General features: G+C 36.8%; 1 protein-coding gene across 17 annotated transcripts in view; it reads left to right on the top strand.

Moving 5' to 3' along the window:
- Nucleotides 1-22,069, top strand: part of PICALM (phosphatidylinositol binding clathrin assembly protein) — a 108,760-nt gene that overhangs the window by 24,930 nt on the left and 61,761 nt on the right. For 16 of the 17 annotated variants that reach the window (XM_077867319.1, XM_077867328.1, XM_077867320.1 and 13 more), the window contains exons 2-3: nt 15,925-16,067; nt 19,676-19,751. In XM_077867319.1, coding sequence (XP_077723445.1) covers nt 15,925-16,067; nt 19,676-19,751 — 219 coding nt within the window. Of the gene's footprint in view, nt 1-15,008; nt 15,110-15,924; nt 16,068-19,675; nt 19,752-22,069 lie in introns of those variants that run through there. The other variant, XM_077867330.1, reaches the window with a different exon arrangement.

The raw sequence follows: 22,069 nt of genomic DNA, 5'->3' as shown, positions 1-22,069 counted from the left end.
TGTGTCTTCAAAAAATACCTTTGTTTAAAATAAATAGAGATTGCCAGATAATGAGAGAATTTGTAATGGCTTGCTTCTGTTGAATTGTTTTTAAGGGAAGAAAACCTCTTGTTTTATATGGTGATTAAATAAATCAGTTGAAAGGAAAGAAAAACTAGGGTATCTGGCTGACTCAGTAGAGCATGTGGCTCTTGATCTTGGGGTCATGAATTTGAGCCCCACCATGTGTATAGAAATTACTTGAATTAACCTAACTTAAAAAGGCAAAGAAAAATTACTATGGAATAAACAGGTTAAATATAACATGTACTATTATCAAAGAGTTATCTTTACATATGTTAGTTTTCACATGTGTGAGTCTTTTGTTCATTCATTTTGCAGAGAACCCAGCGACAGAAATAGCATATCTAGTTGTGCTAACAGATTGGTTTTTCCTGCAGCTGCAACTAATTTTTTTTTTTTTTTTAAGTAAGATGGGCCTTTGCCTTTCTTTGTGGATTCTGGAGGTAATTTAAGGTTCATCTATCATTGTGAGAGAATGAACTTGTATTCACAGTATTGGCCCTCCTCTGGAATAGTGGCTACCAAAGTTTCAGCTGTTAAACCATGCAACTCTTGTTCATGTACCACCTCTTCCTCACATGCTTGAAGAAATAACACATCATGGCTGTCCTTTTCTGCCATTGATCATGATATGCCCCAAAGGGTCTGGAAGGAATGTCCTTACATATTGTGACTTAGCTACTTTAGTTTCTTGGTACTTTAATCAAAGCCGTTTGGATATCTTCATTTCTTTTTTTTTTTTTTTTATTTAAATTCAATTTGCCAACATATAGTAGAACACCTAGTGCTCATCTCATCGTGTACCCTTCTTCATTTCTTTTTAATACTTTGAAATGCACCCTTCTCTCTTTTCAAATTAACTCAATACTTTATATATATTTTTCCAATCCTTGTTACTTGTACCAAACATCCTGTGATATGTGAATCTCCCCAGTTTTTATCTTCACATCCAGTTAATAAGTTGGTATATGATTGGTATTTGCTTTGTGACATGAGAGGTGCTTATTGAAATTTGTAAAATTATAGAGATTAATGGTATAATTCTTTTACATATTGATTTTGACTACCTGTTCATATATGACTTAGTTGCAGAATAATTTTGAAAGTGTTCAGTTCTTTTTACATCAACCTATTGAGGCACATCAGTATATATCAGAAAATATTATATGTCTACAATTTTAAAAATGGTATCATACTCTGTATTCTTTAACTTGGCTTTGATTTAATGTACTTTGACCATTTTCTCCATCAGCTTTTTTTGCCCTGTGTTTGTTAGCTTCATAGTATTTCATTGCCAGACTGCTGTCTTTTATTTTTTTTTTTTTTTTTTTTTTTTTTATGGTGAAAACAAGTAATTGATTTGTGATATTTCTTTTTTTTTTTTTTTTTTTTTTTTTTTTTTTATTATTATTTTTTTTTTATTTTTTTATTGGTGTTCAATTTACTAACATACAGAATAACACCCAGTGCCCGTCACCCATTCACTCCCACCCCCCGCCCTCCTCCCCTTCTACCACCCCTAGTTCGTTTCCCAGAGTTAGCAGTCTTTATGTTCTGTCTCCCTTTCTGATATTTCCCACACATTTCTTCTCCCTTCCCTTATTTTCCCTTTCACTATTATTTATATTCCCCAAATGAATGAGAACATATAATGTTTGTCCTTCTCCGACTGACTTACTTCACTCAGCATAATACCCTCCAGTTCCATCCACAATGAAGCAAATGGTGGGTATTTGTCATTTCTAATAGCTGAGTAATATTCCATTGTATACATAAACCACATCTTCTTTATCCATTCATCTTTCGTTGGACACCGAGGCTCCTTCCACAGTTTGGCAATCGTGGCCATTGCTGCTAGAAACATCGGGGTGCAGGTGTCCCAGCGTTTCATTGCATTTGTATCTTTGGGGTAAATCCCCAACAGTGCAATTGCTGGGTCGTAGGGCAGGTATATTTTTAACTGTTTGAGGAACCTCCACACAGTTTTCCACAGTGGCTGCACCAGTTCACATTCCCACCAACAGTGTAAGAGGGTTCCCTTTTCTCCACATCCTCTCCAACATTTGTTGTTTCCTGCCTTGTTAATTTTTCCCATTCTCACTGGTGTGAGGTGGTATCTCATTGTGGTTTTGATTTGTATTTCCCTGATGGCAAGTGATGCAGAGCATTTTCTCATGTGCATGTTGGCCATGTCTATGTCTTCTTCTGTGAGATTTCTGTTCATGTCTTTTGCCCATTTCATGATTGGATTGTTTGTTTCTTTGGTGTTGAGTTTAATAAGTTCTTTATAGATCTTGGAAACTAGCCCTTTATCTGATATGTCATTTGCAAATATCTTCTCCCATTCTGTAGGTTGTCTTTGAGTTTTGTTGACTGTATCCTTTGCTGTGCAAAAGCTTCTTATCTTGATGAAGTCCCAATAGTTCATTTTTGCTTTTGTTTCTTTTGCCTTCGTGGATGTATCTTGCAAGAAGTTACTATGGCCGAGTTCAAAAAGGGTGTTGCCTGTGTTCTTCTCTAGGATTTTGATGGAATCTTGTCTCACATTTAGATCTTTCATCCATTTTGAGTTTATCTTTGTGTATGGTGAAAGAGAGTGGTCTAGTTTCATTCTTCTGCATGTGGATGTCCAATTTTCCCAGCACCATTTATTGAAGAGACTGTCTTTCTTCCAATGGATAGTCTTTCCTCCTTTATCGAATATTAGTTGCCCATAAAGTTCAGGGTCCACTTCTGGATTCTCTATTCTGTTCCACTGATCTATGTGTCTGTTTTTGTGCCAGTACCACACTGTCTTGATGACCACAGCTTTGTAGTACAACCTGAAATCTGGCATTGTGATGCCCCCAGATATGGTTTTCTTTTTTAAAATTCCCCTGGCTATTCGGGGTCTTTTCTGATTCCACACAAATCTTAAAATAATTTGTTCTAACTCTCTGAAGAAAGTCCATGGTATTTTGATAGGGATTGCATTAAACGTGTATATTGCCCTGGGTAACATTGACATTTTCACAATATTAATTCTGCCAATCCATGAGCATGGAATATTTTTCCATCTCTTTGTGTCTTCCTCAATTTCTTTCAGAAGTGTTCTATAGTTTTGAGGGTATAGATCCTTTACATCTTTGGTGAGGTTTATTCCTAGGTATCTTATGCTTTTGGGTGCAATTGTAAATGGGATTGACTCCTTAATTTCTCTTTCTTCAGTCTCATTGTTAGTGTATAGAAATGCCACTGACTTCTGGGCATTGATTTTGTATCCTGCCACGCTACCGAATTGCTGTATGAGTTCTAGCAATCTTGGGGTGGAGACTTTTGGGTTTTCTATGTAGAGTATCATGTCATCGGCGAAGAGGGAGAGTTTGACTTCTTCTTTGCCAATTTGAATGCCTTTAATGTCTTTTTGTTGTCTGATTGCTGAGGCTAGGACTTCCAGTACTATGTTGAATAGCAGTGGTGAGAGTGGACATCCCTGTCTTGTTCCTGATCTTAGGGGAAAGGCTCCCAGTGCTTCCCCATTGAGAATGATATTTGCTGTGGGCTTTTCATAGATGGCTTTTAAGATGTCGAGGAATGTTCCCTCTATCCCTACACTCTGAAGAGTTTTGATCAGGAATGGATGCTGTATTTTGTCAAATGCTTTCTCTGCATCCAATGAGAGGATCATATGGTTCTTGGTTTTTCTCTTGCTGATATGATGAATCACATTGATTGTTTTACGGGTGTTGAACCAGCCTTGTGTCCCAGGGATAAATCCTACTTGGTCATGGTGAATAATTTTCTTAATGTACTGTTGGATCCTATTGGCCAGTATCTTGTTGAGAATTTTTGCATCCATGTTCATCAGGGATGTTGGTCTGTAATTCTCCTTTTTGGCGGGGTCTTTGTCTGGCTTTGGAATTAAGGTGATGCTGGCTTCATAGAACGAATTTGGAAGTACTCCATCTCTTTCTATCTTTCCAAACAGCTTTAGGAGAATAGGTATGATTTCTTCTTTAAACGTTTGATAAAATTCTCCTGGGAAGCCATCTGGCCCTGGACTCTTGTGTCTTGGGAGGTTTTTGATGACTGCTTCAATTTCCTCCCTGGTTATTGGCCTGTTCAGGTTTTCTATTTCTTCCTGTTCCAGTTTTGGTAGTTTGTGGCTTTCCAGGAATGCGTCCATTTCTTCTAGATTGCCTAATTTATTGGCGTATAGCTGTTCATAATAGGTTTTTAAAATCGTTTGTATTTCCTTGGTGTTGGTAGTGATCTCTCCTTTCTCATTCATGATTTTATTAATTTGAGTCTTCTCTCTCTTCTTTTTAATAAGGCTGGCTAATGGTTTATCTATCTTATTAATTCTTTCAAAGAACCAACTCCTGGTTCTGTTGATCTGTTCCACAGTTCTTCTGGTCTCGATTTCGTTGAGTTCTGCTCGAATCTTTATTAGCTCCCTTCTTCTCTTGGGTGTAGGATCTATTTGCTGTTTTTTCTCTAGCTCCTTTATGTGTAAGGTTAGCTTTTGTATTTGAGTTCTTTCCAGTTTTTGAATGGATGCTTGTATTGCGATGTATTTCCCCCTTAGGACTGCTTTTGCTGCATCCCAAAGATTTTGAACGGTTGTATCTTCATTCTCATTAGTTTCCATGAATCTTTTTAATTCTTCCTTAATTTCCTGGTTGACCCTTTTATCTTTTAGCAGGATGGTCCTTAACCTCCATGTGTTTGAGGTCCTTCCAAACTTCTTGTTGTGATTTAGTTCTAATTTCAAGGCATTATGGTCCGAGAATATGCAGGGGACAATCCCAATCTTTTGGTATCGGTTCAGACCCGATTTGTGACCCAATATGTGGTCTATTCTGGAGAAAGTTCCATGTGCGCTTGAGAAGAATGTGTATTCAGTTGAGTTTGGATGTAAAGTTCTGTAGATATCTGTGAAATCCATCTGGTCCAGTGTATCATTTAAAGCTCTCGTTTCTTTGGAGATGTTTTGCTTAGAAGACCTATCGAGTATAGAAAGAGCTAGATTGAAGTCACCAAGTATAAGTGTATTATTATCTAAGTATTTCTTCACTTTGGTTAATAATTGATTTATATATTTGGCAGCTCCCACATTCGGAGCATATATATTGAGGATTGTTAAGTCCTCTTGTTGAATAGATCCTTTAAGTATGATATAGTGTCCCTCTTCATCTCTCACTACAGTCTTTGGGGTAAATTTTAGTTTATCTGATATAAGGATGGCTACCCCTGCTTTCTTTTGAGGACCATTCGAATGGTAAATGGTTCTCCAACCTTTTATTTTCAGGCTGTAGGTGTCCTTCTGTCTAAAATGAGTCTCTTGTAGACAGCAAATAGATGGGTCCTGCTTTTTTATCCAGTCTGAAACCCTGCGCCTTTTGATGGGGTCATTAAGCCCGTTCACATTCAGAGTTACTATTGAGAGATATGAGTTTAGTGTCATCATGATATCTATTCAGTCTTTGTTTTTGTGGACTGTTCCACTGAACTTCTTCTTAAAGGGGAATTTTAAGAGGCCCCCTTAAAATTTCTTGCAGAGCTGGTTTGGAGGTCACATATTCTTTTAGTTGCTGCCTGTCTTGGAAGCTCTTTATCTCTCCTTCCATTTTGAATGAGAGCCTTGCTGGATAAAGTATTCTTGGTTGCATGTTCTTTTCATTTAGGACCCTGAATATATCCTGCCAGCCCTTTCTGGCCTGCCAGGTCTCTGTGGAGAGGTCTGCTGTTACCCTAATACTCCTCCCCATAAAAGTCAGGGATTTCTTGTCTCTTGCTGCTTTAAGGATCTTCTCCTTATCTTTGGAATTTGCAAGCTTCACAATTAAATGTCGAGGTGTTGAACGGTTTTTATTGATTTTAGGGGGGGATCTCTCTATTTCCTGGATCTGAATGCCTGTTTCCCTTCCCAGATTAGGAAAGTTTTCAGCTAGAATTTGTTCAAATACATATTCTGGCCCTCTGTCCCTTTCGGCGCCCTCGGGAACCCCAATTAAACGTAGGTTTTTCTTCCTCAGGCTGTCGTTTATTTCCCTTAATCTATCTTCATGGTCTTTTAATTGTTTGTCTCTTTTTTCCTCAGTTTCCCTCTTTGCTGTCAACTTGTCTTCTAGGTCACTCACTCGTTCTTCCACCTCGTTAACCCTCGTCGTTAGGACTTCTAGTTTGGATTGCATCTCATTCAATTGGTTTTTAATTTCTGCCTGATTAGCTCTAAATTCTGCAGTCATGAAGTCTCTTGAGTCCTTTATACTTTTTTCTAGAGCCACCAGTAGCTGTATAATAGTGCTTCTGAATTGGCTTTCTGACATTGAATTGTAATCCAGATTTTGTAACTCTGTGGGAGAGAGGACTGTTTCTGATTCTTTCTTTTGAGGTGAGGTTTTCCTTCTAGTCATTTTGCTCAGTGCAGAGTGGCCAAAAGCAAGTTGTATTGGGAAAAAGAGAAAAAGAGAGGAGAGAAAGAAGGAAAGAAAAGAGAAAGAGAAAAAAAAAGGGAAGAAAAAGAAAAAAAAAACGAAAAAAAAAAAAAAAAAAGAAGAAAAAGAGAAAGAAAAAGAAAGGAGAAAAAAAGGGGGTGGGAGAAGGAAACAAATCAAAAAGCAAAACAAAACAAAAGCAAAAACAAAAACAAAAACAAACAAACAAAAAAAGAACCACCGGGGAGTATCTTCTGATTCTGTGTTCTTTAAGTCCCTTGGCTTCTCCTGGAAGTTGTCCGTCTAGCTGGTGTTCTGGGGGAGGGGCCTGTTGTGCTGATTTTCAGGTGTTAGCAGTTGGGGGAGCTGCTGTGCCCCTGCCTGGTGCAGGGCTCGGTGGGGGTTGTTTACCCCGTGAGGCCGCAGGAGGAACAGCCCCAGTGGCGGGGCAGCTCTGGAAACCTGGATTCAGCTCCGGCAGGAACTCCGTCTGCAGGGCCTGGAGGCTCCGGGGCGGGGCCGCTGATCTGCTCAGCTGGGGCAGGAGCGTCCTCGCTGTCCTGGGCCCTCCCGGCCTCTGCCTGTCCCGGGGGAGGCGGGATCCTGGGCTGTGTCCCGGCGCCCTGTGCTCCGGAGCCTGCGCTGGTGGATTCGCGCTCCCGGGCCGCGCAGCCCCCTCCGCGGAGCCGCCGCCCGAGCCCCTCCGAGCTGCTCCGGGTCCCGCCGTGCGCGCTGCAGCCCTTAGGGAGCTCGGCGCACTCTCCCGGGCGCGCAGTTGCTCTGTTACTGTCCCCGGGAGCCCGAGGGCCTCCTCGCCCTCCTGGTCCTGCTCCAACTCCCTGCGAGCCCCTTTCCGCCCGGGAAGGTCGGTGCAGCTCCTGCTTCTCCGGGACGGGGCTCTCCTGTCCTGGGGACACTCGCCCCGGCCTCAGCCCGGCTCCTCGCGGGGCCCCTCCCCCTTGGAGGCCTTTGTTCCTTTATTTCTTTTTCCCCGTCTTCCTACCTTGATAGATGCGCGAACTCTTCTCACTGTAGCATTCCAGCTGGTCTCTCTTTGAATCTCAGGCCGAATTCATAGATTTTCAGGATAATTTGAAGGTTTTCTAGGTAGTTTGGTGGAGACAGGTGATTTGGAGACCCTGCTCTTCCGCCATCTTGCTCCTCCCCCCCAGACTGCTGTCTTTTAATGAGCTATTCCTCTATTATTGAATATGTCCTTTTTTTTTTTTAAGATTTTATTTATTTATTCATGAGACACAGAGAGAGAGGGGCAGAGACACAGGCAGAGGGAGAAGCAGGCTCCCTGCAGGGAGCCTGACGTGGGACTTGATCCCGGATCTCCAGGATCAGGCCCTGGGCAGAAGGCGGCGCTAAACCACTGAGCTGAACATGTCCTCTTATATTGTGACTTAGCTCCTTTAGCTTCATAGTACTTTAATCAAAGCCATTTGGATATCTTCGTTTCTTTTTAATACTTTGAAATGCACCCTTCTCTTTTCAGATTAGTTCAATCCTTATTACTTGTACTGAACATTCTGTAGCATATAAGTCTTTCTCCAGCTTTTACCTTTACATCCCATTAATAAGTTGGTTAGATTTATTTCTTAAGATACAAGCTAGTCTATGAAGACCATATTTCTGAATTAATTCTTTTGGGAATTAATACAAGGATAGCATTGTGTTTCACATGGAGGACCCCGCAAACTATAAAGATCAAATGATAACACTTACATCTTAATTTGGGCTATAGATTGTGACCCCTTACACAAAAAATTGAGTAGAATTAAGATTCAAGACTGTTCATTCCATTTCCCAGACATTTGATATTATAATAAGGGCAGATGTGCCTCTGTGTATATAATTATTTTGGCATAATTATTTTGAAATCAAGTCTGATTTCAACTTTGCATGTTTTATACCTTCAGATTTTTGCTGAATGAGGAAAATGTTGCTGCTACTTTTTAAAAAGCAAAAAAACTTTTCTTGTCCTCTACTGTTTCTTGACTACTGTTTTTATTGCTGTTTCTTGGTAAATAGTGGTTCCTACCATTTGTACTCCTACCCAGGAAAGATTTCAAAGATCTGATTAGTGAAGCAACATTTGATGATCCACTTAATTTGCCTTCAAGATGAGTGTACCTCTAATTTTCTATATAATTGAAGAAATCAGTCCTGTTACTAAAATCGATCCTGAAAGCAATTGCAAAAAGAGTATATTTCGTCAATCCACAGCAGACATCATACTCAGGAGTAAAAAGTTCAAAACCAGGAGCGAGACAGGGATGCTGTTTCTATGCCACTTCTATTCAACATGGTACTGGATGTCTTACCCAGAGGAGCTAGGCAAGAAAAAGAAATAAAAGACATCAACATTGGAAAGGAAGAAGTAGAACACTTTGCAGATGACGTGATATTATATAGAAAACTCGAAGACTCCCAACAAAAAAACTATTAACTAAAAAACGAATTCAGTCAAGTTGCAGGATAAAAAAATCAACACACTAAAAAGGTCTGTTGTATTTCTGTGTACTGATAATGAATTACGGGGAAAATAAAACAACCCTAGTTATACTTGCATAAAAAAAAAGAAAATACTAAGGAATAAACTTAACAAAGGACCTGAAAGACCTATATGTTGAAATCCACAGGGTTTAATAAAAGAAATTGAAGAAGACACAAATGTAAAGATATTCTGTGCTCTTATGGATTGGAAGAATTAATATTGTTAAAGTATCCGTACTATCCAAAGCAATCTATAGATTCAGTGCAGTTCCTATGAAAATTCCAGTGGGATTTTTATTTTCAGAGAAATAGAACAAATCTAAAATTTATAAAAAACAACCACACAGCCGGTGCGCGTGCATGCACACACACACCCACACACACACTACACAAATAGCCAAAACGGTTGTTTTCTTGAGAAAGAAGAACAAAACTGGAGGCCTCACACACTCTCCCTGATTTTAAACTATATTACAAAGATATAGTAATTAAAATGGATGGTATTGTCATAAAAGCAGGCGTAGAATAGAGAGCCCATGAATAAACCTGTGCATATATGGTCAATTAAGTTATGACAAGGTAGCCAAGAATATACTATTGGGAAAGGATAATCTCTTCAACAAATGGTGCTGGGAAAACTGGGCAGCCACATGCAGAATAATGAAAATCAACTACTATCTTACACCATACCCAAAAATGAACTCAAAATGGATTAAAAACTTGAATGTAAGACCTGAAACCATAAAACTCCTAGAAGAAAACAGGTGTTAAGCTCCCTGACATTAGTTTTGGTGATGGTTTGTTGCATATGTGCTGCTGAAATGAGCACAGTGTTGGATTATTTTGAACCTGACAAAAAAATAGAAGCAACAAAAGCAAAAATAAGTGGAATTATATCATACTGAAAAGCTTCTGTACAGCAATTGAAACCATCAGCAAAGTGAAAAGGCACCCTAAGAATGGGAGAAAATATTTGCAAATCATATACCCGATAAGGGGTAATATTTAAAATATATAAAGAATGCATACAACTCAATAGCAAAAAACAGTTCAATTAAAAAATGTTTGAAGACCTGAATAGATTTTTTTTTTCAAGGAAAACATATAGCTAACAGGAATGTAAAAAGCTGCTCAACATCATTAGGGAAATGAAAGTCAAAACCACAGTGGGATATCACCTCTGCCTCTTATCAAAAAGACAAATACCAAGTGGAGAAGAGGGAATCCTTGTGCACTATTGGTGGGAATGTAAATTGGTGTACCTACTATGGAAAACAGTATGGAGGTTCATCAAATTGAAAAAGAACTACTGTATGATCCAGAAGTTCCACTTTTAGGTATTTGAGGAAAAGGAAAACTAACTTGAAAAGATAATGCACCCTTATGTTCACTGCAGTATTATGTGCGATCTCAAGATATGGAAACATCCTAAGTGTCCATTGATGGATGAATGGAAAAGAAATTTGGTATGTTTGCACAATGGAATATTATTCAGCCATAAAAAAGAATGAAATCATTCCATTTGCAACAACATGGATGGACCTCCAAAGCATTAAGCTAAGTTAAAATAAGTCAGAGAAAGGTACCATTATCTCTTACATGAGGAGTCTAAAAAAAAGCTGATAAAGGGGACAGATTGGTGGTTGCAAGAAGAGGGGAATGAGAGTGGGAGAAATGGGTTATTGGCTAAAAAAAAAGTGCAAGTGATATAAAACAAATTTTGAATCATTTAAAATATTTATATGTTTATGTAACTATATGTGACACAGGTATATTATATGTAATGTATATAAGAGCACTGAAAAAAAAAGAATAGTATTTAATTATTAGTGTTTTATAGTTCCAGCAGCAAGAGCTAATCCTCAAAACAATCTTATGAGGTAGATACACATACACACCAAAAAAAAAAAAGTTTCATAGTGATCCTTTTGAAAGAGATAGTGTAGCATTTGGCTAAATGATTATGATACATTGTGGGGTTTTTTGTTTGTTTGTTTCTTACTAATACTGTTCTTAGCCAAGTTTATTAGAAAATCTACTTGGGTATCCACATAGTTATGATTTTATATATATATAATGTAATTATATATTTTATATATATATATATATATATATATATATATATATATATATAGCTTAGTGAATGCCTGTATAGTTGGGAACATGAGACCCCCAACATTCTGCTAATGGTGCATGCCTGAATTGCTGTGGAAGTTAACCCTAACTGGCTTAAGTTTCTAAAGTTGGTGACCTCTGCCTTGAAAGATGTAAATAAGCTTGTGGCCTGCACTAGAAATATGGCTGCAAGATTAGTGAAGCCATCTAGTAATTGGTTACTACTAAAGTTTTGATACTTTGATGAACATTTTCCCTGAATACAAAAATTCTATTTTGCATTTTTGTTTTAAATTGAACAGAGATTTAAGATTTGCACTAAATGGCTATTCACTTAGTATATCTGTTTCTAAGCACCCTTATCTTTTACAAAAATGTAATTCTGTTCATAAATCTGTCGCTACTATAGTAGTGAGTTACTGTGACTTACCTTTGGGAAAGTCTTAACCTGTGTTCATACAGGTCATGTCTACTTTATCGATCTCAGGCATTTTTGGAGGGGCATATTTGATAACAAAAGTGAGAGTATTTTGTTTGTATAGTAGAGATTGGTTCCTTCATCTGTCTCTGGAAAAATGCTCTTGTATTTCCGTGGTAGGCCTGTTTCTTCCTACCTTTAAGTACTAGAATCTTCATGAATTCTCATCTATACTTAAAGCAAAGAACCTACATTCCATGCAGTAATTGTACTACAAAAAAATTTAGTAATTGTACTAAAAAATAAAAAGTATGGAGTTTAGGATTTATTAATAGTGTAATATTTAAGAAGGTATTTTACTTTTTATATTCTTAAGGTAAATAACTAAAAGAAAATATGTGTTTCCATTTGGAACCCTTTTGGTTGGTAAGGGAAATTTAATACCAAGTTGGTGGTTTTTAAGAACTGAAGTCTTCTGTACTGGGAATGGGAAAAGCAGCAGCTATCATGATTCCCATGATATGCATGATTCTTATTTGGAATGATTTGCTTTTGGTTAGTCAGAGGTGGGAAAAGCTTTTCCTTCCTCAGTTTTGTTGAAATTCAGACTTGGAAGCATTTTCAAACTATTGTAGTAGAGACATTGTACAGAGGAAAAATTACTGCCTGGAGTACTGCTTGAGCAAAATACTATAGGGGAAGTATATTCTATAGATTTGGTGTAACAATTCAGTGTTTCTTCTCCCAGGAATATTTATATAATTTTGGTTTTGCATTTGGTCTACTGTGGATTCATAATCTCAGCATGAATTCTTATTTCTTCTTCCTGTTTAATGTCAAGTGCTGTATTTTCGTTTTTGGAATTACTTTCACTTTTTATGTGGTCATTTCTAGAGTATAGTATAGTTTTCACAAGCATTATAATAAAAACCTTTATTTATTACATCCTCTCTAACTTGAAATTTGAAAATTTTCACGTGTAATGGGCTCAGATTTGTTTTTTCTTTTGGGAATAGATGATCGTGCAAACAGAAATTGTTGGTCTTAGTCTATGTAAAAAATACCATTTTGGATGCTTATTTAAAAAGTCATGTTAGGGCTGTCCATATGCTCATTAAAATGTATTTATTCAAAAAATGTAAGTGACCACTGTATACAAGGCAGTATCTGGGCCTTTGGTGATACAATTGAGAACAAAACAGAGCCTGCCCACATGGAACTTATTTTTTTGGGGGGGGGAGTGTCAGGAGTGGGTGGAGCTTACATTTTAATTGAGAGAGAAAAACATGAAACAGCTTAAGATGAGTTAGGTAGTACATGCTCTGCAGACAAAGTGAGTAAGGATGGATAGTGAGAGTTTGGAGGCAGGCAAGTGCCCTGAGGCTTTGTTACTTAGTATAATTATTCAGAAGAATTCATCTGATAAGGTGACATTTGAGCAAAGTATAAGATTAAAGTGTGGGAGCAAAAAATGTAGGTAGATATCTGGGAAAAGAGTATTCTAGGCAGAAAGAACAGCAAGTGCTGTTAACCTGGGGTTAAGAGTTCTTGGCTTGTGGGAGGCATTACAAAGGAGATGTCAGTGTAACTGAAGTAAAGTGATGCAGAGAGAACTGATCACAAAGGGTTTATATAACATAAAATACTACAGTAGTTGAAACTAAAATCTATACCTTTTGCTTCATTTAAGATCAAGCTCTCTCTGACTGGTGTAGTAGTTTACTTCCTCTGTGATGAAGAATATGGAAATTATTCACAAAAATGTTTGCAGTCTCCTTTAGGGTCTAATTAGTTAGAAGCTAATGATTTAGAAGTAAAAAATTGTGTAGAATAGTTCTATTATGTAGAGTTATGTGCTAGCTTTAGTGACTGGAGGGTACCTTAGTATGTGAAGAGAAGATTTGATTCATTTTGAAGAATGAGCAAAAATGTAAAGATGCAGGTGTGAAACAGCAAGGTACGTCAGAACAATGGAAAGTGGTTCTGTGTTGGAAGCTAAGATTGAAGAAGGGAGGATATTGACAAGGACGAAATGGACGTTATCTAAGTAGTAGGGACTTCATTGAGGTTAAGCACTGAAAATGTCGTAAATCATTCTGTGGTCGGTTTAGAGAATGTTTGGGGATATGAGGTGGGCGAGACCCCAAATCAGGTATCATCAGATAAGAAGCAACCGGACAGTCCAGCAGTTTTGGGTGGAGCCAGGTTTGTGTGTTTATTTATTAATTATTTAAAGTAGGCTCTACGTCCAGCATGGGGCTTGAACTTACAACCCTGAGATCAAGAGTCACGTGCTCTATCAACTGAGCCAGCCAGGCTCCCTTGATGGATAGAGCAGTTTTAAATTGTGAAGTGCTGATTTTGCATTGCAAGACAATGAATCCCCCTTATCCTCCCTTATTAAATGCCAGTAAAATCTCTCATTGTGTTAATCTCCCTCCCCAATTTCTATATACTTCCAGGAGAAGTGGCACCCTCTAGTTAAGAAATAAATAGAATTTAAACTCTGGCTTTGGCAGTGATATGGGATGGAGAAGAATAGGTAAAATTGTTGGAGATTTAGGAGACTTGGTTACTGATGGAACCTAGGGAGTGTATATGAATGCAGAGATGTAGGAACACCTTTGGGGTAATATTGTGACAAATTTTATGACATGTTCAGTTTTGAAAACTAAAAAAAAAGTAAGATTCTGAGGAGAGTAAAATGACTTGATGCCATCAAGGGGAAGTAACTATTTAAGAATGGAATAGCTTATCAAAACCATTTCTGGAAGGATACAGAAAAATGTAGTATATCAAGATAGAGAAGAAAAGAAACTAAGAATGTAACATCCTCTGAGTTCAGAACTTGACCAATGTGTTTTAAGTTTTAAAGGATTTAAAAGGAGCAAGACGTTGCTTTTTGAGAAAGCTTTTAACTTTGGGTATAAGATGTACATAATGTATTTAGTGCTGTAGGACAGGTATGAAGTACTATTTAGGAACAGAGAAGGCAGAAATCAAGTTCTGTTTTTTACTCTCAGGAATTGAACCATACACACCAAATTGGAAATACTATCCAGTTTTGTTGCAAGTATGAATCTTGAAAGCCTTGTATCTATCATTCCCTGTTCCATGAGTACTCTGGCTAGGATAACTGCTTATCTAAAATTCATTTGCTTATCAGATGTTACTTTGTATAATAATTGAACCTATTAGAACAGATATTTTTGAAAGATTTTAAGCATATAAATGGTCATAGTTACATTGGTGTTTTCTTGGGATCAAAGCCAGGTTGGGTCACCTGAATTTTTACTTAATTATTACATGCTGAAGATTAAAAGTAGCCAAACTGTTTATGAGTCGTGAATGACTTTATTTTTTTCCCCTTTATGGTAGTTACAGCTGAGATATTTTTTATACATACTTTAAATAGTAAATCAAACCCATTTTCTAGGCCTTCTTCTCTATTCTCTAAATTAGATTGTATTTCTTCTCTATTCTCTACATAGGATTGTATTTCTTCTCTATTCTCAAAATTGGATTGTATTCTCAAATTTGGATTTGTATTTCTTCATTGAATTTGCCAATAATATCTCTTAAGCGATTGGAGGTAATACTCTGGGGTCTATTAAAAGCCCCCCCCCACCCCCATTTAGGTGCTGAAACAATTGTACATTAGACCATTTATAGTAGTACTCTCCCACTTAAAATATAAAATTGGAACTTACATTGTTTTAACTGTTTTTGGAGTAATAGCATATAGAGTTTCTGGGTCCTTTCTTATTTAGAAATTTATGCAACAAGAAACCTCAGTTTGTTTCCAGTTGTGTTTGTTAGTTTAAGCTAGTTGATACCAACTAATAAGTGAGCTTAACTCAGTAAAACTGAAGGGAGAGAAGAATGAAAATTTTGTATAAACAAACTGAGATCCTACCCACTCACAAACCACATATCTGCTCTGTCTTCTTAATAGTGCAAAGACAGCAGGTTAGGGAAAATATTGATAAAGGTAGTTTGAAAAAAAATAATAAAGGTAGTTTACCTTCAACTTGTTCGTGCTTCCTTCCATATGTATGATTTTTTTTTTAAGTTTTCTTTTGAATGGTAGGAATGTATAATCCTAGCATTGTAGCTCTGAAGGTTTATGAGTAATAAGAGAACTGAAAGTTCTTCAAGGCTTTGAGATAAATAAAATACTTGAGGATTGAATTACTCTTTGAGGAAGTTTGATTTACTTTCTGTTGTTGATCATTTATGTGATCCTAATCAACATCTTGTTTATTTCTCAGTAGATTATAGTGATCTCAGTTGTTCTCCTAATAGATTTTTAATAACTTCTTCAGACTATTATTGATCCACTGTCAGCATGCATGTCTGTCTTTAATAGTAAATTAAAGATAGTAAATCTTTCTTTTTTTATTATAGACTTAATTCAGTGCACAAATGAGATGAATGTGAACATCCCACAGTTGGCAGACAGTTTATTTGAAAGAACTACTAACAGTAGTTGGGTGGTGGTCTTCAAATCGCTCATTACAACTCATCATTTGATGGTATATGGAAATGAGGTAAGCCAAATTTTTAATTAACAAGCATACTGGTTTGATGTTTGAGCTTGATTCTCCTGCTGAAATTTCAGGAATGGCTTCAACAACCAAATTATAAAGGTTAAAAGAACAAGGTGAATAGGCAGAAATAAAATTGTAGAATTTACAATTTGAGAAAGGATGGTCTATAAGTTGGGAAGCAGAAAGTGGGTCAGAGCACAGAGGACTTATAATAATGGGATCAAGAAGCAGGGTTTAATGTCTAGAGGTATGTTCTGTAAGCAGCACTGGTCTTTGTAGGCCTTGTGTATAAACCACATGTTTGTCTTTTGCTTTATTATGACTCCATCAGATTTCTGTCTGATTTCATGTAGTTGTCTCTGGAACTACTTTGCGTACTTAAAAACTGTTCTATTGAAGGCTAAGATGACATTTGCTAAGAGGGACTGTTGAAAGAGTGCCTTCTTAAGCAGAGAGGTGTGTTTGAAGCCTTCATTGAAGTTTTCATTGCCAGAAAGGGTGGCAGAAAGATGCATAAGCGTTTCCATTTTAATGTTTAGAGAGAATCATCTTGTTTAACATGATAGCCTAGCAGCTGATTTTTGAGTTCTTACCTTAAATGGTTTTCTTAGCATATACTTATATGCTTCCAAAATTGAGTTAAAAGGAACATGCAAAATTGTGTTAATAGTTGAATGCAACTAAATAAATCCATGTTTAGTGTGCACCTTAGAAAAATGCAGCCCACTGATTGCTGAGAGATGACTCCCGGAGATGAGGAAGGACTTTTATTGATAATAGACTTCAGAGCATGACTTTCTGACATCAATCACTTTCCTCATTTTAGACTTCTCAGTGATAAAGCTCTGCTGTCATCTTTGGCAAATATCCATAGAGCATCATTGGAGTTCAGAATTAAAGCAAGAATTCACCTACAACTCTTTCATTGCAGTATATCTTATTACTACATGCATATTTTGGTGTTGCCTTTTGATCCTTGTCCAGGAGTGATTTTTTTTCATGGCTACAATCATAATTTAGAGAAGATAATATATTTAGTTTTTTATAAAATATTTTATTTATTCATGAGAGAGAGAGAGAGGCAGAGGGAAAAGCAGGCTCCATGCAGGGAGCCTGATGTGGGACTTGATCCTGGGTCTCCAGGATCAGGCCCTGGGCCCAAGGCTGACGCTCAACCACTGAGCCACCCAGGGATCCCCTATATTTAGCTTTTTTATATAACATCACACCGTAAGGTTTTCCGTGGTTGATATTTTTTATATTTATCATTTTTAATGACAATCTCTAATGGATTGTATATTCCATAATTTTTTAACTGCCCCTTTCCTAGAAATTCAGCTTTCTGATTATTCATTGTTAATAGCAGTACCACACTGGTATTTTGGGACTTTATTGGTAGTATTTAAGTTTTGTAAGTTATTTCTAGAAGTGTTACCTGAAATATGATTGCTTAGTCAACAGACATGACCATTTTTAGGATATGTGTTACTCAATTGCTTTCTAATTTATTATAACCAATGTATAGAGTCAGTAGGAATATTTGCATATACTAGCTTTAATGTGAAGCATTTTGATCTTACTAGGGTAGTAGTTTCTGCTTTTATTGGGACTGTGTTTATGTAAGATCATGATCATTCTGAAGAATTTCAGGTTTAAAGTATTTTTCACTTTTTAAAAAGAAAGTATAGTTTAATCTTTAAAAAGAAAAAGCCGCATATATAGCCAATTGGAATGCCAGATAAAGAGAAAAACTGTTAGCAGTGGCTTTTAGAGACTGTATATAAGGTGATAATATATTAGAAGCAAAACCTCGATAAAGGAAAAGAAATGTCCTTACGTTTGACAGGAGGAGAAAGGTTGATAGCACTTCTGTGTGGTTCTTAGATAAACATATGTTTAATTTCCCTTAAGCTAAGACAGATGTGATGGTTTTCCTACTGGCAGGTTTATTAGTTTGTGAGATAGTATGCATAGGATTTTACTATGCTGTGGTGATGAGAATATCATAGGACAGGGAAGAAAGTGATCCCCTGTCCCGTCTCTGTCAGGGGACATTTGTCAAAAATGATGAGGATACTCTTGGCATCCCTAGATAGAGGCCAGGGATGCATGCTGTGGTGATGAGAATATCATAGGACAGGGAAGAAAGTGATCCCCTGTCCCGTCTCTGTCAGGGGACATTTGTCAAAAATGATGAGGATACTCTTGGCATCCCTAGATAGAGGCCAGGGATGCTTCTAAACATATAATAATGCACAGGGAAGGCTTCTTACAATAAAGAATTATCACAGCTTATGAAAATTATGGAGTCTAATATTGTCTTAGGATACTTTAACACTTTTTATAAACCAGTTGTTTAAGGATAAGTGATGAAAGGTGAGTCTTCAGTTTACAAACTGTTTTTCAAAATCCTGGCTTGTTTGGGGTGAATGCAGGTGAACAAGATTGAATTAGAGAATTCATGGTGTACACCCTAATTGATAGCAAGCCTCTGCACACGTTAAAAAAAAAAAAAAGGAAATCTTAAGGAGAAATGAAATTGAAAGAAATTAGCTCTCAATTTTAGAGAGTGTATGTAAAGGGAAGTTAAGGTAGTATTCTGTGGTAAGCACTTTGGAGAGAATTTTGACAGTCATTTTGAGAAGATAACCTTTGCATACATGCTGATCAAACAATTCAACCCTAAGTCTGTATCATGAGAAACTCTCCTTTGTTTGCCCAGGGAGACCAAGTACAAAGATGCCTGTGAAACATTGTTAATAATAGTGAGATTGGAAAGAGCTTAAACATCCTTAAAGAAATGGATACATAATGATATAGTAGGTCATTGAAATACTAGAACATAATTTTAAATGAATGAATTAGATCTATGTGTACTAAATGCATAATTCTTGAGAAAAAGTTAAAAAGTACATTGGAAAAGAATATAGTATAATTTTTCTGCAAATTTAAAATGGGAAACAAAATTTGTACAGTTTATAGGTTATATATATATATATATAGAGAGAGAGAGAGAGAGAGAAGTTGTAAAAATGTGTGAATGATAGATAACCACTTCAGAAAAGTGATTGCCTTTGAAGAGGGAAGAAATGAGATCGAAGGTGTGTTTCAATAGAGTTTAATCTTTTGTTTCTATAAGAAGATCTAAAGTAAATATGGCAGTCTCCTTAATCTGGACACTCGGTAAGTGGAGGTCTATAATATTGTTCTCTTGTATGTTTATCAGTATTTTGTTTTCAAAAAGGTCATAAAAATTTGGGTCACCAGGTAGCTGTTCAAAGTAAAGATGCCACTTTAGCGTGATTAACTATAGCCCTAATATGCTGTAGTAAAGCCAAAATTACTATTCCAGGGTAAAAATGCCTGTTTCCTTTTATTTTGATTCTAATTCCAAAGCCATGCGCATTAGGCTTTAATAAATTCCTGTGTGTTGTGAAATATATGGATTATGCTTTTATTTCTGTTTAACCTAGTTAGTGGGACTCAGGATGAGAAATTTAAGCTAGATATGCTTAATGTGTTAAACACCCCCCCGCCCCCAATTCTCAAGTTAGAGTTTGTTGGTTGGCATTACCTTAATTTGACATAATTATTTGTTTGTTTTCCAGCGTTTTATTCAGTATTTGGCTTCAAGAAACACGTTGTTTAACTTAAGCAATTTTTTGGATAAAAGTGGATTACAAGGTAAAGACAACTTACTCATTATAGAAAATCAACCCTGTATGATAATTAGTGCAGAGTTGAACTCTGTCCTTTAACTATGGAGGAACCTTATATTTTAGTGAAAGGTGTAGGGATGAAAAAACTATCTCTTAATGTGAAGATTAGGATAGACTTCAATGCTTGACACTGAGAACTCTCAGAAATAGAGTAAAATAGTGGTTTCAGAGCATGGATTCTGGAATTGAACTGCCTGGGTTTCAGTCCCATCTCTGCTGCTTACCAGCTGCATGAATTTGAGCAAGTTACTTCACCTCTCTGCGTCTATAAAGACAGTAGCAATGATAGCACCTTCCCTATAGGGTTGTCAAAAATGTAAAGTGCTTACAATAATGCCTGGCACACAGGAAACACTATGTAAGCATGAACTTTCATTGTCAGTGTTATTATTTTATGCTTTATCCTAAGAAATGTAGCTGGGAATATCATACATTCTATTAGCAAAGGTAAGTATGGTTTATTATTCAGATGAATTGCTCATTGATACTCAGTGTTATTTCATTTATTTTACTTTTAATTCAGTAACTTGAGGTTGCTATATTCTGGTATTGTAGTGCCCCATGTACATTCTGTCTTACTGGAATCTATTGTACTTAGTTCCAGAACTAGGCCGTTATGATTGTATAGTGCTAGCTCTAAGAATAAATCATAAGGGACATACATACCAGATGACTAAGGAATATTCAGCAGTAGAGCTCAATCTGGGAAATGTCTTTGGAGAAAGGGAGATTTTGTGCCAGGCTGTGAAAGGTGGATGAGGACAAGGATAGATAAGATGTACACAGATGTGAAAGAGCATGGGATATTGAAGATTTACAGAGCAAATGAATATGAATAGAATTTACAGATGATATGTTGCAGAACATGCAGTGGCAGCCCTCAAGAAGCTGGGGCCAAATTCAGACATGGAAGATTTTGATAAGAGTTGGGATTTTATAAGGCAGTGAGAAACCATCAGAGTTTTTTGATTTGAGGGAGGAGGGGAGAAGGGAGTGTGTTATAAAGAACGTGCCACAGTTTAGTACAAGTTGGATTAGAGTTACAAAGTCTTGAAGACATTAAGACTTTCTGGTCATTGTTCTGGTCATCTGGTAGAAAGTTAACAGGGATATGAATTATGTCTTGTGGAAGTGATATCAGTGGATTTTAGTAACTAGCAGTGTTTGGGGCAGGGGCTGTCCAGTTCAATACTTGTTCACTTTGGGCAGATGAAAGTATTAATTAGAATGAATTAAATACCCCGTCTTCCAGAGATTTTGGAAGGCCAGTGATCTATATACGGGGCCAAGTGTGAGAAGATTGATTTTACATTAGTAAGAGGAGTAGTTCTCTAAGAAGTTAAAAATAAATTAGGCAATGGAATACCTTTTTCAAATAAAACTTTTTTTTTCCAAGTAAAACCTTATTATTTTTTTATTTTTTATTTTTTTCAAATAAAACCTTGAATGGAGGGCAGCCCCAGTGGCCCAGCGGTTTAGCGCCGCCTTTAGCCCAGGGCGTGATCCTGGAGACCCTGGATGGAGTCCCACGTCGGGCTCCCTGCATGGAGCCTGCTTCTCCCTCTGCCTGTGTCTCTGCCTCCCTCTCTCTCTCTCTCTCTCTCTCTCATGAATGAATAAATAAATAAAACCTTTAACAACAACAAAAAAATAACCTTAAATAGAAAACAGTAATATGTAATAGATAAAACTGGATGTGGGAGAAACTCTACTTACTTGTATTTTTATTTTTGCTCCTTACTTCACTTAAATGTTAAGAGTCTATGGGAAATGATTTACAAACTACTCTAAAGCAGAGTATATGCATTTGCCCAAATGAGGATTTTTTTGGTGTCTTACTAGCTACTGATTTTCTACTTTCTTAAGATGGAAATTAAGCACTTTTTTTTTTTTTAAGATTTTTATTTATTTATTCATGAGAGACACAGAGAGGTAGAGACACAGGCAGAGGTCCCTGCGGGACCATGACCTGAGCCACCCAGGCATCCCAAATTAAGCACTTTTAGTAATAAGGTTTTAGGACATTTATTCCTTTCATGTAGAGAATATTTTTTAGGCCTTTTATTTGAAGCTCATACTCTGTAGATATTATTAAGGAGAAAACTCAGTAATTAAAAGCATGTAATTCAATGGTTTTGACAAGTAATTTTGATTGATCATGTATTTTGTTGGAGTCTGTGTATTATATATATGTGTATATATACGGGTTATTATACAGGGTGTATATAAATAAGCTTCTAGTCTAGTGAGTTAGGACTATGTACATCAAATAGCTAGAAACTG

This window comes from Canis aureus, chromosome 23 (genome assembly GCF_053574225.1).
Source record: "Canis aureus isolate CA01 chromosome 23, VMU_Caureus_v.1.0, whole genome shotgun sequence".
NCBI classification, from domain to species: domain Eukaryota; kingdom Metazoa; phylum Chordata; class Mammalia; order Carnivora; family Canidae; genus Canis; species Canis aureus.
The sequence above is the reverse complement of the archived record's forward strand: the minus strand, read 5'-3'. Positions and strand labels throughout refer to the sequence as shown.